General features: G+C 46.1%; 1 protein-coding gene across 1 annotated transcript in view; it reads left to right on the plus strand.

Moving 5' to 3' along the window:
• TNFSF13 (TNF superfamily member 13) overlaps window positions 1–15,360 on the plus strand; it is a 76,467-nt gene that overhangs the window by 41,385 nt on the left and 19,722 nt on the right. The window contains exon 2 of the mRNA XM_082254662.1: window positions 10,312–10,390. Within this exon, the coding sequence (XP_082110788.1) occupies window positions 10,312–10,390 (79 nt within the window). The remainder of the gene's footprint in view (window positions 1–10,311; window positions 10,391–15,360) is intronic.

Here is a 15,360-nt window from a genome sequence, read left to right on the forward strand (position 1 = left end):
TTGGCATGCGTTCCACAGGTGGCAGAAGTGACATTACTAGGAACCGGAAATTTGGAATCCAGTACTGTAGTAGCACTGTCCCTGTAGGGCTTGCTGTGTGATGACTCCTTGGGCCTCTCCCGATTACCTGCAGATAGTCACTAGGGGATTTTTCACACATCCATCTTTACTCCTGTTTGCTCGTTACTCAATAAACAGTCCAGGGGATTTGGTTTTGTATTTATTGTTGAACTTTGATGGGAGAAGGGAATAGTGAGATACTCCAACTGAACAGTAGATAAGGACAACTCTCACTTGGCCTCACCAGATTACTTGTGGAAACAGACACACTGCTTTAACCATGCTGCCACTTGTATGGAAGAATTAAGTCCTCTTTCTCTCTATAGCAGCAGACTTGGTGAAACTACATTATCTTCAGGACACTCTCTAGCATCCCCTTGATTGACACCCATCCACTGACTCTTCCACTGAAGGGATGGCCCTCATATGACAGGCCCCATGACACAGATCTGTACTCACTGTAGGCAGAATCAGATCATTTGCAGTGTCTCCCTTCCAGTCAGCTCTGAAGGACATCCGGTTTCAGCTCCTATCTGACTCTCAGGCCCTTAGGTCGACCACCCAAGGCCCCATGGCAGCTTCTACAGAGAAGGAGCAGCCACCCTCTCCCTCGGGGACCCCGCTCTCCAGCCGAAGACCCCAAGCACATGTGCCCTTGGCATTTACACAGTCACCCAGCATGCACATTGTGACAGGAAGTCAGGTAAATCTGTGGATGTTGTCACAGACAGGAGATACACTTCTGCTTGGGTTAGACAATTCACCAATTACTATAGGGTGTCGGCTGCAAAGGCAGCAGGAAGGTGTAAAGAAGTTGAAAACCATTCAGCTGTTTGGAATGAGGAAGTTAAGGCCTCTATAATTTGTCCAAAGGAAGTCTATGGATTGCTGCCTCCTGACGCTGTGTGGGCTGGGGAGAGGGGGACAGTCAGACGTGTGCCTCCCGACGCTGTGTGGGCATGGGAGAAGGAATGCCCCCTGAAGCTGTGTGATTATGGGGAAGACCTCCTGAAGCGATGTGCACTGAGGAGGGTTAAAAAGTGTGAAGACTTCTCTAGGTGAGAAAATGAACTATTTCTATGTGGAAGAAATAAATGAACTGTTTGCTATGTGAAGAGACAAGCAAAGGAACATGTTCAATGTGAAGAGGAAAAGGGACATGTTCAATGGACATTTGTTGTGTGAAGAAAAAACATGGACTATTGAGTGTCTGCAGTAGGATCAGAAAAGTTTGCCCAACAGTAGGTTGGAGACAGACTCCGTAGGTAGGTTCCTGTATGTGAGAAGGTAGCCGCCCACAGTGGCAAGGATTTATTTTGTGTTATTTTTATTTTGATGTTTTTGAGGCTTGCACTTGTGTGAAGTAAACTGCAAGAATAAACCAAACTCTTGTTTGCAACCACTGCTCGGCTATCTCCCTGTGTAAACGCACCCCCCAAAGGGGTCATCCATACCCGCCACTGAGCTAATCTCCCACAACATGCACAAGGTACTTTCCTCTGCCAATCACCAGGGTTGTAACAATGTCTGTGCCCTCACTTGTTAGGTTTCCTCCCACTGTCCTATATGCCTCCCTATTGGACCAGTGTGAAACATTCAGACAAGCTGAGCTGCACCTGAGCACCATGAGCAGACCCTACCAATGGATCCTGCTCTCTGGTAGGCAGAGAGCAATATAAATTTACCTGGCGATCTCTTTTGGGCAGAAAGACCCAAAACTATACTCTCTCTTCTAGCACCTACCTAGGAGAGTACTACACGGTTATTATTAATATTCGGAATTCCGAATTACTACACTATGAGAGTCTTTCTCCCTCGATTGATCCTGGTGGGATACAAGTGACCACAGTGTGTTTTCCTGCTTAGTGTGGTCAGTTTTTAATAGGGAAGCAGAGGGACTGGCAGGAACACAAGAGATTTCACACAAAGGAAGCAATACAAAGAGAATAGGAGCCCTTCTCATACAAGTACATGGTACAGCAGCCACATATCAGGAATATGAAATGCTGGATTAACAAACACTTTAAAAAAATCAAATTTCTTTATACATTTAGGCCAATATGTATTCTGCTACATCTTTTTGGTAAATAAAAAAAATCACAGAGTGTATATTGAATGGTTTGGGCAAAAGTTATAGTGTCTACAAAATATGGAATATATACTGGAATGCCTTGGCTCAGGTGCCCCATAGCAAGCTGCTTGCTGTGGGGGCACTCAAAAGGAGGGAGCGGCCAGGAGCGCGGAAGAGGAACCCGGGAAGAGAAGGATCCGGGCTGCTCTGTACAAAACCAACATGTTTGTTATTTTTATTGAAAAAAAAAACAAGACTTTACTATGACTTTAAACATTTAAGGCTATCAAAGAGTTAACTGTGTGCCTAAACAGTGTTCATGTGTACTTTGAGGTGTTTTTACTAAGGGATGGGCTAGATTTTATTCCCTGCTTTGCAGGAAAACAAAATCCACCACATACCCGCTGACAGGACGGAGCTATGCATTGCTTACATATGCAGAGCTCCATTCTGTGTCTCTCCTTAATGATCAGCAGGTGTTGCCGGTCATCCATTGGCCGGTACCAGCTGATCGGCTTCTGCTGTAACAAATCACAACAGAAGCGGCGCGCCAGTTGTGCGCGTGCGCGACCCCTAAGCGGAAGTGCAGAATCCCATATATATACATTGTAGCAGAGCGTCCCAGAGAGAGACAGGAAAAGTCCTGTTCGGGGTTTATACATCACCCAGGCATCTCTCGTATACCTTTAGGGATCTCTGATCCATGATCCAGTTCGGATCTTGGTCCTCTTCACCAGCCCAATTTAAACTCACCTGAGACAAACAGCAGTGCTCTCTCAGCCTGGGAACACAGACAATGTTTGTCTAGGAGAGCAGAAGGTTGGTAACACTGTCAGTGTGTGTCTTTGGAAGCTGACAAGCTGTAGGCTTGCTCAGTCTGTGTTAGTTAGGGACTGCATTGTGTGTAGTAAGCGCCGGGACACGGCTAGGCTTTTGTTTATTATTATTATTCCTGCTTGTTTTCCTTAAAGCACTGTACAGCACCTGTTTATAAACTTGTATATAGCACCAATACACACCGCACTGTTTGTCACTCCCTCAGTGGACTTGTTATCTGTGCCTGAAAGATTGCACATCCCAGGGAGCTTCACACCTGCTACCTGTTCCCCAGCTTACATATGGTGGAGGCCTGCGGGCAGTGGTAGTAAGTTACTACTTAAAGGGCCAGTACCTGGAGTGACTAAACATGGAGGAATTCCTCAAACAGTTGGTGTTATCCAACGCTGCACAGCAGCAAACGAACGCTGCACAGCAGCAAGCGAACTCATTGTTTAAACAACAGATTGGTGTTGTACAAGAACAAACGAAGCAAGCAAACACTGCACAACAGCAAACAAACTCTTTGATTCAACAACAGATTGGTGCTGTACAAAATCAAACCCAGTTGATGTTTGAAAAACTGGCAAGTGCTGCAGAAGCAGACAGAAAGGTGCTGGTTGAGGTGGTGCAGACACTTGCACAGGAGTCTGCTGTGAAAACAGAAACAGTTAGAGACCGCTCCTCAGCCATCCATGTGGGTTGCTTCCTGTCCAAGATGACTGCTGATGATGACCCAGAGGCCTTTCTGGTTACATTTGAGAGAACCGCTGAGAGGGAAGGCTGGCCCAAAACCCAGTGGGCAGGATTGATCGCTCCCTTACTTACTGGGGAATCGCAGAAGGCCTATTACGATTTGGAGTCCGTGGATGCAGGAGAGTATGAAAGGGTCAAGCAGGAAATCCTGGCGCGTCTCGGTGTCAACTTGGCCGTTCGAGCCCAGCGGGTCAACAGCTGGTCCTTTCCGAGATGAGAGGCCCCCCCAGGTCACAGATGTTTGACCTAATCCACCTGGGGCGAAAATGGCTACAGCCGGAGTCCTTGTCTGGGCCACAAATAGTGGAGCGTGTAGTCATGGATCAGTTCCTGAGGTCATTACCAACTCCTTTGCAGAAGTGGGTGAGTCAAGGAGACCCCAAGTCGGCGGACAACCTGGTGGAGCTTGTTGAGAGGTACTATGCTGCAGAGAACCTGGTCACTACCCCTACAGCCGCACGGACTTTCCGCCCAAAGCCACGGTCTCCCCAGGCAACCGGTAAGACTGTTCCAGGGGAAGTGGGTGGTCAGCATGGCAAGGAGACAGGGAGGAGAACTTTTGGTTCCAGAGCTGAAGTTTGGCGTCCCAAACAAGGGAAGCCACTGCCTGTCAACAAACCTAACTGGGGTAACATCAGGTGTTTCCGTTGCCAGGAACTGGGACATGTTGCAGCAAACTGTCCGTTGACAGATGAACCTATGCAGTGTGACATGTCTCTTAGAAGGCAGTCTATGTTTGCTGCTGTTTCATGCGCTGCTGCGCCAGGCGTAGAAAAACACATATGCCAAATGACTGTTAATGATAAGCCTATTGCAGCCTTGCTGGACTCTGGAAGTCTGGTGACTTTGGTTAAAGCAGAAATGGTTGAAAATGTGAATTTAAATGCAAAAAAAGTTGCTGTGATCTGTGTACATGGTGATACTCGGGAGTATCCTATAGCTACTGGTCGCTTTGAAACTGATTTAGGTACGGTGACCCATCCGGTCGGACTTGTGCCCCACTTAGTGCATGAGGCCATCATTGGTAGAGACTTCCCTAAGTTTTGGGAACTGTGGGACCGTCCCGACTCGGTCACAGTAACTGACTCAGTCGCGGAGCCAGAACTCCTGGCCAACACCAACCATATGGGTTCAAGGGATTCCTCTCACGGTTCCCCGGATTTTCCTTTCTCTGTTTTGGCAGGAGAACTGGAGGAGCCTGAGGAAGTCCCCACAGCCAGTCAAGGTGGACAACCTTCTGCTGACCCTGAGGGTACATTGGAGTCTGCTGATCTTAATGTACACAAGGAAAACTTTGGTACCGAGCAGAGAAAAGACCCTACCCTTGCCAGGGCTTGGGAGAATGTAGTAATTGTAAACGATGTACCTGTCGAACCAGGGGACAGGCCCTGTTTTGCAATGAGGATTTACTGTATCGTGTATATAAAAAGAATGATGAAATTGTTGAACAGTTGGTGGTCCCTAAGCCTTACAGACGGGTGGTGCTGAAATTGGCTCATGGACACTGACTGGGAGGTCATTTAGGGGTTGAAAAAACCACTGAAAGGGTGTTACGCAGGTTTTACTGGCCTGGGATACAGAAAGATATTGACAATTATTGTCAATCCTGTCCTGTGTGTCAGCCCCACTACCCCACTTCCGAAGTCATTTAGTGCCCTTACCCATTATTGAAGTGCCCTTTGAGAGGATTGCCATGGACCTTGTAGGTCCACTCCCCATGTCTGCCCGGGGTCATCAACACATTCTTGTAATCATGGATTATGCTACACGTTCGCCCGAGGCAGTTCCCTTACGCACTGCATCCGCTAAGAACATTGCTAAAGAGTTGTTCATGGTGTTCAGTCGCGTTGGGATCCCTAAGGAGGTCCTTACGGACCAGGGCACTCCATTTATGTCACGAATAACTAAAGAGTTGTGCAAGTTATTTAAGGTGACCCAGTTGCGAACCTCCGTATACCACCCTCAAACTGATGGCCTTGTAGAAGGCTTCAATAAAACATTAAAGAGTATGTTAAAAAAGGTTGTGGACAAGGATGGAAAAACTGTGACTTCCTGATCCCATACTTGATGTTCGCCATCAGGGAAGTACCCCAGTCCTCTACGGGATACTCACCTTTTGAATTGCTTTATGGGAGACACCCTCGGGGACTCTTAGACATAGCCAAGGAAACCTGGGAGGGGGAGCAGACACCCCACAAAAGTGTCATTGAGCACATCGCTCAAATGCAGGACAGGATTGCAGCGATCATGCCTATGGTAAAGGAACACTTACTGCCGGCCCAGGCAGCCCAACAGAGAATATACAACAGGGGAGCTCGACTCCGTGTCTTCTCACCTGGTGACAGGGTCCTGGTGTTAGTTCCCACTGTCAAGAGCAAGTTCCTAGCTAAGTGGCAGGGTCCCTTCGAAGTATTGGAAAGAGTTGGGGAGGTCAATTATAAAGTGCATCAACCAGGAAAAAGGAAGCCAGAGCAGATTTACCATATTAATCTGTTAAAGCCCTGGAAGGATAGGCTGGCCTTAACCGCGAGGTCCGTCCCTGTAACATCTGAGGGAAATGAGTCCCCTCTGGTCCCTGAGGTCACGGTTCCAGACACCCTGTCTTATTCCCAAAAACAAGAAGCTAGAGAGTTCCTGATAAGGAATAGAGAGAAATTTTCAGAGTTACCTGGTACGACTTCAGCAGTTCAGCATGATATTGTTACTGAACCTGGGGTACGTGTCAAGCTAAAACCATACCGAATTCCCGAAGCGAGGAGAAGGGACATTAGTGATGAAGTAAAAAGGATGCTGGAGCTAGATGTCATTGAGGAGTCCAATAGTGACTGGTCTAGCCCCAGAGTTTTAGTCCCAAAACCTGATGACACTTGGAGGTTCTGTAATGACTTCAGAAAACTCAATACAGTGACAAAGTTTGACACGTACCCAATGCCCAGAGAGGACGAACTTATAGACAGACTTGGCAAAGCCCGCTATCTAACTACTTTAGACTTGACCAAAGGATATTGGCAAATACCCCTGACTGGTAGCGCCAAAGAAAAGACTGTGTTTGTTACCCTCGAGGGTTCATTTCAGTATAAAAAAATGCCTTTTGGGTTGCAAAATGCCCCTGCGACATTTCAGAGGGCCATGGACAGGACCCTAAGACCTCACCGACAGTATGCAGCTGCCTATCTGGACGATATAGTGGTACATAGCACTGACTGGGAGCCGCACTTGCCCCGTGTACAGGCTGTTCTGGATTCCCTCTTCAAGGAAGGTTTTACAGCAAACCCAAAACAATGTGCCATTGGTTTAGAGGAAGCCAGGTATTTGGTCTACACTATTGGTCGTGGAGTCATTAAACCGCAGTTAAACAAAGTAGAAGCCATCCAAGAATGGCCACGTCCGGCAAACAAGAAGCAGGTCAGAGCCTTTCTTGGAATTGCAGGGTACTATAGGAGGTTTATCCCGAATTTTGCAACTCTAGCTGCCCCACTGACCGACCTTACGAAAGGGAAAGAATCAGTAATGGTGAAATGGTCCCCAATAGCAGAGGAGTCTTTCCAAGTCTTAAAGAAGGCTCTTTGTGCACAGCCAGTGTTGTACTCCCCTGATTTTCTCCAAGGATTTCTTGGTTCAGACGGATGCATCTGATGTAGGTATTGGGGCCGTATTGTCACAGGTATATAATGGGGAAGAACACCCTGTGGTGTACCTGTGCAGAAAGCTTAATGAACACGAGAGAAAGTATGCAGTCATTGAAAAGGAATGTTTAGCCATAAAGTGGGCCTTGGACGCGCTACGGTACTATCTGTTAGGGCGTCAGTTTGATTTGATAACTGACCATGCTCCTCTGAAATGGATGGCCCAAAAGAAGGAGACTAATAGACGGGTGAACCGGTGGTTTTTGGCTCTACAAGATTACTCCTTCACTGTAAAACACAGGCCAGGTGTTGAGATGGGGAATGTAGATGCCCTGTCCCGTGTTCACTCCTGTTGGGCCACAGGTGTTCCAACCCTGGGGTTGAAACAAGGGGGGGGGATATGTAGCAGAGCATCCCAGAGAGAGACAGGAAAAGTCCTGTTCGGGGTTTATACATCACCCAGGCATCTCTCGTATTCCTTTAGGGATCTCTGATCCATGATCCAGTTCGGATCTTGGTCCTCTTCACCAGCCCAATTTAAACTCACCTGAGACAAACAGCAGTGCTCTCTCAGCCTGGGAACACAGACAACGTTTGTCTAGGAGAGCAGAAGGTTGGTAACACTGTCAGTGTGTGTCTTTGGAAGCTGACAAGCTGTAGGCTTGCTCAGTCTGTGTTAGTTAGGGACTGCATTGTGTGTAGTAAGCGCCGGGACACGGCTAGGCTTTTGTTTATTATTATTATTATTATTCCTGCTTGTTTTCCTTAAAGCACTGTACAGCACCTGTTTATAAACTTGTATATAGCACCAATAAACACCGCACTGTTTGTCACTCCCTCAGTGGACTTGGTATCTGTGCCTGAAAGATTGCTTCGCACCTGCTACCTGTTCCCCAGCTTACAACATATATATGTGATTCTGCACAGAACGACAACCCTGTGGCAGGAAGTCTGCTATAGGGCAGTCGGCAAGCGGTAAATGATGAAAGGAGGGTGCTGGCATTAGGGCTGAACGATATTCGATGTAACATCGAATATCGTGCTGCAGGAGTGGACGATAGTCACATCGCCGGATCAGCCGATATTGGGGACTCACATTGAAGGAAGGTAGAAGAATACAGCCTGACCGTCCCGCATGTTAAGTCCATCCTGCAGCTCTCCTGACTGAGCGGTGAGCAGCAGCACAGGGAACCAATCACGCGTGCCTGCACACCTGATTGGTTCGCTCTGCCGCTACTCACGACGTGATTGGTTCGCTGTGCCGCGCTCACCGCTCGGTCAGGAGAGCTGCAGGACGGACTTAACATGCGGGACGGATGTCGGCATTGTCGGGCTGTATCCTTCTACCACAACTGTGAGTCCCGATTTCTCTGCTTATAGATCTTCCCGTCCAATGGCAGGCACCGATTTCTGATGGTTCAAGTTCTCCTCTCCGCTGTGCCAGTCTTTTATGTATTTTTCGATTTGTCTCTGGCTCCCCGTTGTCTCCTCCAATTTCTTCTGTCTCACCGTGTCATTCTGATTTACCTTCTGGCCGCACAGTTTACCATTTAGAATCGGAATTCGGAATTATTCGAGAATTGGGAGGGTGGGGATTGTGTGCAGTGTTAGCTCTGTAAAGTTGAACTAGCCCTACAAGTGCAGAAATGAAACCTATTGCAGATCACCGGTCTGTAGAGGGGGGGGGGGGGGGGGGGACTCCTCATCATCACAGTACTGCATTGTATTGTATTGAATAGTATATGTGTGTTTTATGTATTGTACATACATGATGCTGCCATACACTGTAGGGACAGAAAGGAATTTCTGCGGGGGAGGAAAGACAGCGGGTATTTCAGACAGAGCTTGCTTTTTTATTTTACAACACCTCAGTTAGCCTAGGTTTGACCTTTAAGTATCTTTCTTTCTCATCTAAATCCATAGGCTCACCAAGAAAACTGAATTCATGAGAGCTTCATGAACGCTAAAAATGCTATAGAACAGCTACATTACATATTTGTCCCGTAGCTCCTGTATTCGAACACCAGTGTTCTTTATTTTTAGCAGCTTTGCAAGTCACTAATGTGGAATAAGCATGGAGCCAGTAAAGGCAGAATTGCAGCCTGTATGCTCGTTCTCATTCAGTGAATGTTTAAATAGTAGATGAAAAAAAAAGCAGAGCGCCTCTAAGTGCAGTCTTATTTATTTCAAGGAAGCACACAACAATCCTAAACTCACATAGAGTAAGTAATCATAGACTCAAGATCGGTCCGGTGGTCTGCGGGGAAGGCTGATGGATCCAGCGTCTGGAGATGTTGCAGCCAGGAAATGAAGCTGGGAGACGACGAAGCCGGCTGGGCCTTTTCCGGGTTCGGCTGTTTCCGGGAACCAAGCTGGACCTCTGGATCCATCAGCCTTCCCCGCAGGTCACCGGACCGATCTTGAACCTATGATTACTTACCCTATGTGAGTTTATGATTGTTGTGTGCTTCCTTGGAATAAATAATACTGCACTTAGAGGCGCTCCGCTTCTTTCTTGATATGCTTCCTCCCACAGAGCTGACTTCCCTGTGCTGTGGAGCTAGCCCTTACTGCAGTCCAGTATATGGTTTCTACTGGCACATTGTCTCCTCCCCGGAACTTCTATCTTCTATATACTATCATGGACTTGAAAATTTCCCATGTTCCCCCATGTATATGATTGTTTTTTTATATTTTACATTATATTTAGACAATTTTTAATCCTCAATCTATTTACTGTCTGATCACTGCTGTCAACAGCATTTTAATATATTGGCTATATCCGGCCTCCTACAGAGGTGTCCCAGAGCGCTAGCTTTTTTTCCACTATACTGCCTTATTGAAGTTTAAATAGTAGGGCACCTATATGCATAAGTAAAGAAAAAAAATGGCAGCTTCCACATTTCTGCCTGGGGGGGTACCCTGCAAAGTTTTTTTTGGAGATGACATGTTCACTTTAATTCAATGTATTTTCTTTGACAGGCAAGGAAGTATTGTGAAACGACACTCTGCCACCGCAAGAAGAGGGAGGCTCCCAACATCATAAAAAAAAGACACAATGGTGAGATAAGCTTGATACAATTTGTGATTAGATCTCCTTTGTACAAATATCTCCATGTCCACAGGTACATTCAATACTTCCCTTGTTTAACCACTTGCCGACCAGTCACGTTGACTGTACTGCGGCAAAGTGGCTCGTTCCCGTCCAGCGGCGTAGACCTTGTGGGCGGCGCGCGCGCCGCCGGAGGCTCGCTCCCGCTGTATTCAGTCACAGCGGGAGTCAGGCCAGGGGAGGAGCGGGGTTGATCACCGCCGCTCTTCCCCGATCGTCGGGGAATCAAGTGTGGAGATCCGCCCGCTTTGTTTACACATCTTCTAAGTGACAAGCAGGGTCAGATTGCAGGATTCAGCATAGCTGAACCTGCGATCTGTGCCTGTGTCACTCAGTCACCTCCCCCCACACACGTCAGTAAGCACCAGGCATACATTAACCCCTCCCTCTCCAATAAAAATTAACCCCTTCCCTGTCAGTGTCATTTTTACAGTAACAGTGCATATTTTTAGCACTGATTACTGTAGTAATGTCACTGGTACCCCCAAAAGTGTCAAAAATGTCAGTCAAGGGTCCGATCTGTCCGCTGCAATGTCGCAGTCCCACAAAAAAAATCGCAGATCGCCGCCATTACTCGTTAAAAAAAAAACACCAAAAATTACAAATCTTTCCACTTTTGCGCAAACCAATCAAAATACGCTTATTGCGATTTTTTTTTTTTACCAAAAATATGTAGCAGAAAACAAATTGGCCTAAAATGATAAAACATTTTGATTTTTTTACATTTTTTGGGGGGGAATTTCATGTAAAAAAAATGTGAAAAATATTGTTATTTTTTCAAAATTTACTCTCTTTTTTTGTTTATAGCGCATGATCAAAAAATTGCACAGGTGATCAAATACCACCAAAAGAAAGCTCTGTTTTTGGGAAAAAAAGGACGTAAATTTCATTTGGGTACAGCGTTGCACGACCGCGCAATTGTCTGTTAAATTCACGCAGTGCCGAATCGCAAAATAGGGCCTGGTCAGGAAGGGGGTAAAATCTTCCGGGGCTTAAGTGGTTAAAGAAACACTAACTTTGAAAAATTTTTAAATTGTATTTGGTACCAGAGAATATTTATAGTATATAATTATATAGTTATACTGTATGCAGATTTTTAAAATGCCTCCATGCAAATTATTTATTTACTGTATTTTTAAAATTTCATTTATCAAATTAGACAAATCGTTAATTATGATATATACAGTATCTAACAAAAGTGAGTACACCCCTCACATTTTTGTAAATATTTTATTATATCTTTTCTTGTGACAACACTAAAGAAATGACACTTTGCTACAATGTAAAGTAGTGAGTGTACAGCTTGTATAACAGTGTAAATTTGCTGTCCCCTCAAAATAACTCAACACAGCCATTAATGTCTAAACCGCTGGCAACAAAAGTGAGTACACCCCTAAGTGAAAATGTCCAAATTGGACCTAATTAGCCATTTTCCCTCCCCGGTGTCATGTGACTCGTTAGTGTTACAAGGTCTCAGGTAGGAATGTTAAATTTGGTGTTATCGCTCTCACTCTCTCATACTGGTCACTGGAAGTTCAACATGGCACCTCATGGCAAAGAACTCTCTGAGGATCTGAAAAAAAGAATTGTTGCTCTACATAAAGATGGCCTAGGCTCTAAGAAGATTGCCAACCTGAAAGAAGTTTCTTTAAAATGTTTGCAAATGTATTAAAAATAAAAAACGAAAAAAATCACATGTACATAAGTATTCACAACCTTTACTCAATACTTTGTTGAAGCACCTTTGACACCAATTAATGCCTCAAGTCTTTTTGAGTATGATGCTACAAGCTTGACACACCTATTTTTGGGCAGGTTCTCCCATTCTTCTTTGCAGGACCTTTCCAGCTCCATCAGGTTGGATGGGGAGCGTCAATGCACACCCATTTTCAGATCTCTCCAGAGATGATCAGTCGGGTTCAGGTCTGGGCTCTGGATGGGCCACTCAAGGACATCCACACTCCTTTGTTATCTTGGCTGTGTGCTTAGGCTTGTTGTCCTGTTGGAAGATGAACCTTCGCCCCTGTCTGAAGTCCAGAGTGCTCTGGAGCAGGTTTTCATTAAGGATGTCTCTGTACATTGCTGCATTCATCTTTCCCTCAATCTTGACTATTCTCCCAGTTCCTGCCGCAGAATCCCCACAGCATGTTGCTGCCACCACCATGCTTCACTGTAGGGATGGTATTGGCCAGGTGATGAGTGGTGCCTGGTTTTCTCCACACATGACGCTTGCCATTCAGACCAGAAAGTTATTATTATTATTATTATTATACAGGATTTATATAGCGCCTACAGTTAACGCAGTGCTTTACAACATGAGGGTAGACAGTACAACTATAATACACTTTAATACAGTAGGAATAAGAGGGCCCTGCTCGTTGGAGCTTAAAATCTAAGAGGGAGGGTAAAGAGATACGAGAGGAAATAACTGTGGGGGATGTGCTGATGGAGAAAATAAATGTAAAGTTGTTAGGTGGGGGCCCACTAGGCTTATCTGAAGAGATGTGTTTTCAGGGATCCTCTGAAAGTGGACAAAGTAGAAGATAGTCGGACAGATTGGGGAAAAGCATTCCAGAGGAAGGGAGAGGCTCAGTATAAGTTCTGGAGGCAAACACGGGAAGAGGTGACAATGGAGCTAGAGAGAAGGAGATCCTGGAAGGAACAAAGAGAACGATTTGGTTGGTATTTTGAGACCAATTTAGTGATGTAGCTGGGGGCCAAGTAATGGATGGCTTTGTAAGTTATAGTTAGTATCTTGAATATAATTTGTAGAGTAAGTGGCAGCCAATGGAGGGATTGGCAAAGAGGGGTAGCAGACACAGAGCGGTTTGTAAGGTGTATTAGCCTGGCAGCAGCGTTCATGTTGGACTGAAAGGGGGATAGACTATTTAAAGGTAAGCCAATGAGGAGGGAGTTGCAGTAATTGAGACGAGAGATGACCAGGGAGTGGATTAGAAGCTTTGTGCTGTCGTTGGTTAGGAAGGGCGTATGTTAGAGATGTTGCGGAGGTTGAGGCGGCAAGCTTTGGACAGCGACTGGATGTGGGGCCGAAAGGATAGTTTAGAGTCTAGGATTACACCTAGGACCTTGGCATGGGGGGACGGGTTGATAGTTGAACCGTTGATTTTGACAGAGAAATCAGGAGAAGAGGAACGTGGAGGAGCAAATATCACGAGCTCGGTTTTGGATAGGTGGAGCTTGAGGAAGTGATGTGACATCCAGGCTGATATGTCTGTTAGTAAGTTGGTGATGCGTGAGGAGACTGATGGAGTGAGCTGTGAGCTGAGTGGTGGAGAGATAGATTTGGGTGTCGTCAACGTAGAGATGATATTGAAAGCCATGGGAGGCAATCAGCTGACCCAGAGAGGAGGTGTAGATTGAAAAAACGAGAGGTCCAAGAACAGAAACTTGGAGGACCCTAACGGAAAAAGGAAAAGGAGAGGAGGTATCAGAGTTGTAAGTAGCACAAAGAGTTCCATCTTTGTCTTTGATTGGTGGAATGCTGCAGAGATGGTTGTTCTTCTGTTCTTCCAGAAACACTGGAGCTCTGTCAGAGTGATCATCGGGTTCTTGGTCATCTCCTCGACTTAGGCCCTTCTCCCCTAATCGCTCAGTTTGGCTGGGCAGCCCACTCTAGGAAAAGTCCTGGTCGTTCCAAACTTCTTTCACTTACAGATAATGGAGGCCATTGTGCGCATTGGGACCTTCAATGCTGCAGAAATTTTGTCTGTACCCTCCCCAGATCGGTGCCTCGATACAATCCTGTCTCAGAGGTCTTCAGACAATTCCTTGGACTTTATGCCTTGGCTTGTGCTCTCACATGCACTGTTAACTGTGGGACCTTATACAGACAGGTGTGTGCCTTTTCAAATCATGTCCAATCAACTGCATTTACCACAGGTGGACTTCAATTAAGTTGTAGAAACATCTCAAGTATTCCATTTTGGAATAAGGCTGTAACATAACAAAATGTGGAAAAAGTGAAGCGCTGTGAATACTTTCCAGATGCACTGTAACTGCTGGCTGTGCGAACAGTCATTGTAGTGTACAAGCTTGGTAGACGCAGCTGTCCAAAAGCAGTTGTCAATCCTAGCCACAGGAATTGGTAGATTTTTGCCGCTGGCAGTGGATAAACGCCCAAGCGAATGGAGCTTTAAGAACCTGGCTGAGGTATGAATATGGACTGAAAATTGATATAATGTAGTGATATCCAATAAGAATTAGCGACAGCCAGTAGAGTCATAGCACAGTCAGAATGTCAGAGCAGGTGGCATTTAAGCAGAGCTATATCATAGCCAGAAGGTCAGGGTAGGAGGTGTTTAGGTAGAGTCGTATCACGGTCAGACGTTTAGAGCAGGAGATGTGAAGGCAGAGCTGTATCACAGGAAGTCAGAGCAGAGGACATCTAGGCAGAGCTGTATCACAGGAAGTCAGAGCAGAGGACATCTAGGCAGAGCTGTATCACAGCTAGGTCAGAGCAGGGGAAATTCAGGCCAAGGTATATTGCAGGCAGCAAATCAGAACAGGCAGCATTAAGTCAGGCAGTCAGAGCAGGGGGCATTCAGGCAGAGTTGTATCACAGTCTAAACATTAGTGTCATGTAACTGACGGCTGAGCCTGACGTGCAGAGGGAAGGCCTCTCGTACAACCCCGGCCCAAGGACCACTGATGTTGTAACAATGGCCACGAGAGCGTGGTGGTGTATGGGTGCCTGGATCGTCCTTTGTGTGGTGGATATATCACCGGAGCGGACCAGGAGGTAAATTGGCAGGTGTTGGCAGGCCTGCAGATTCCGGGCTGATGACAGCAGGGATCAGGCAGGTGCATGCAGAGCAGAAGAGACACAGAGTGCGTGGTCAGACAAGCTGGGTTGGTAACTCGTTTGACTAGTTTTTTTTTCTTCAGAAATTTAATTTTTG

The sequence above is a fragment of the Pelophylax lessonae genome, assembly GCF_965119305.1.
Source record: "Pelophylax lessonae genome assembly, chromosome: 4".
Taxonomy (NCBI): domain Eukaryota; kingdom Metazoa; phylum Chordata; class Amphibia; order Anura; family Ranidae; genus Pelophylax; species Pelophylax lessonae.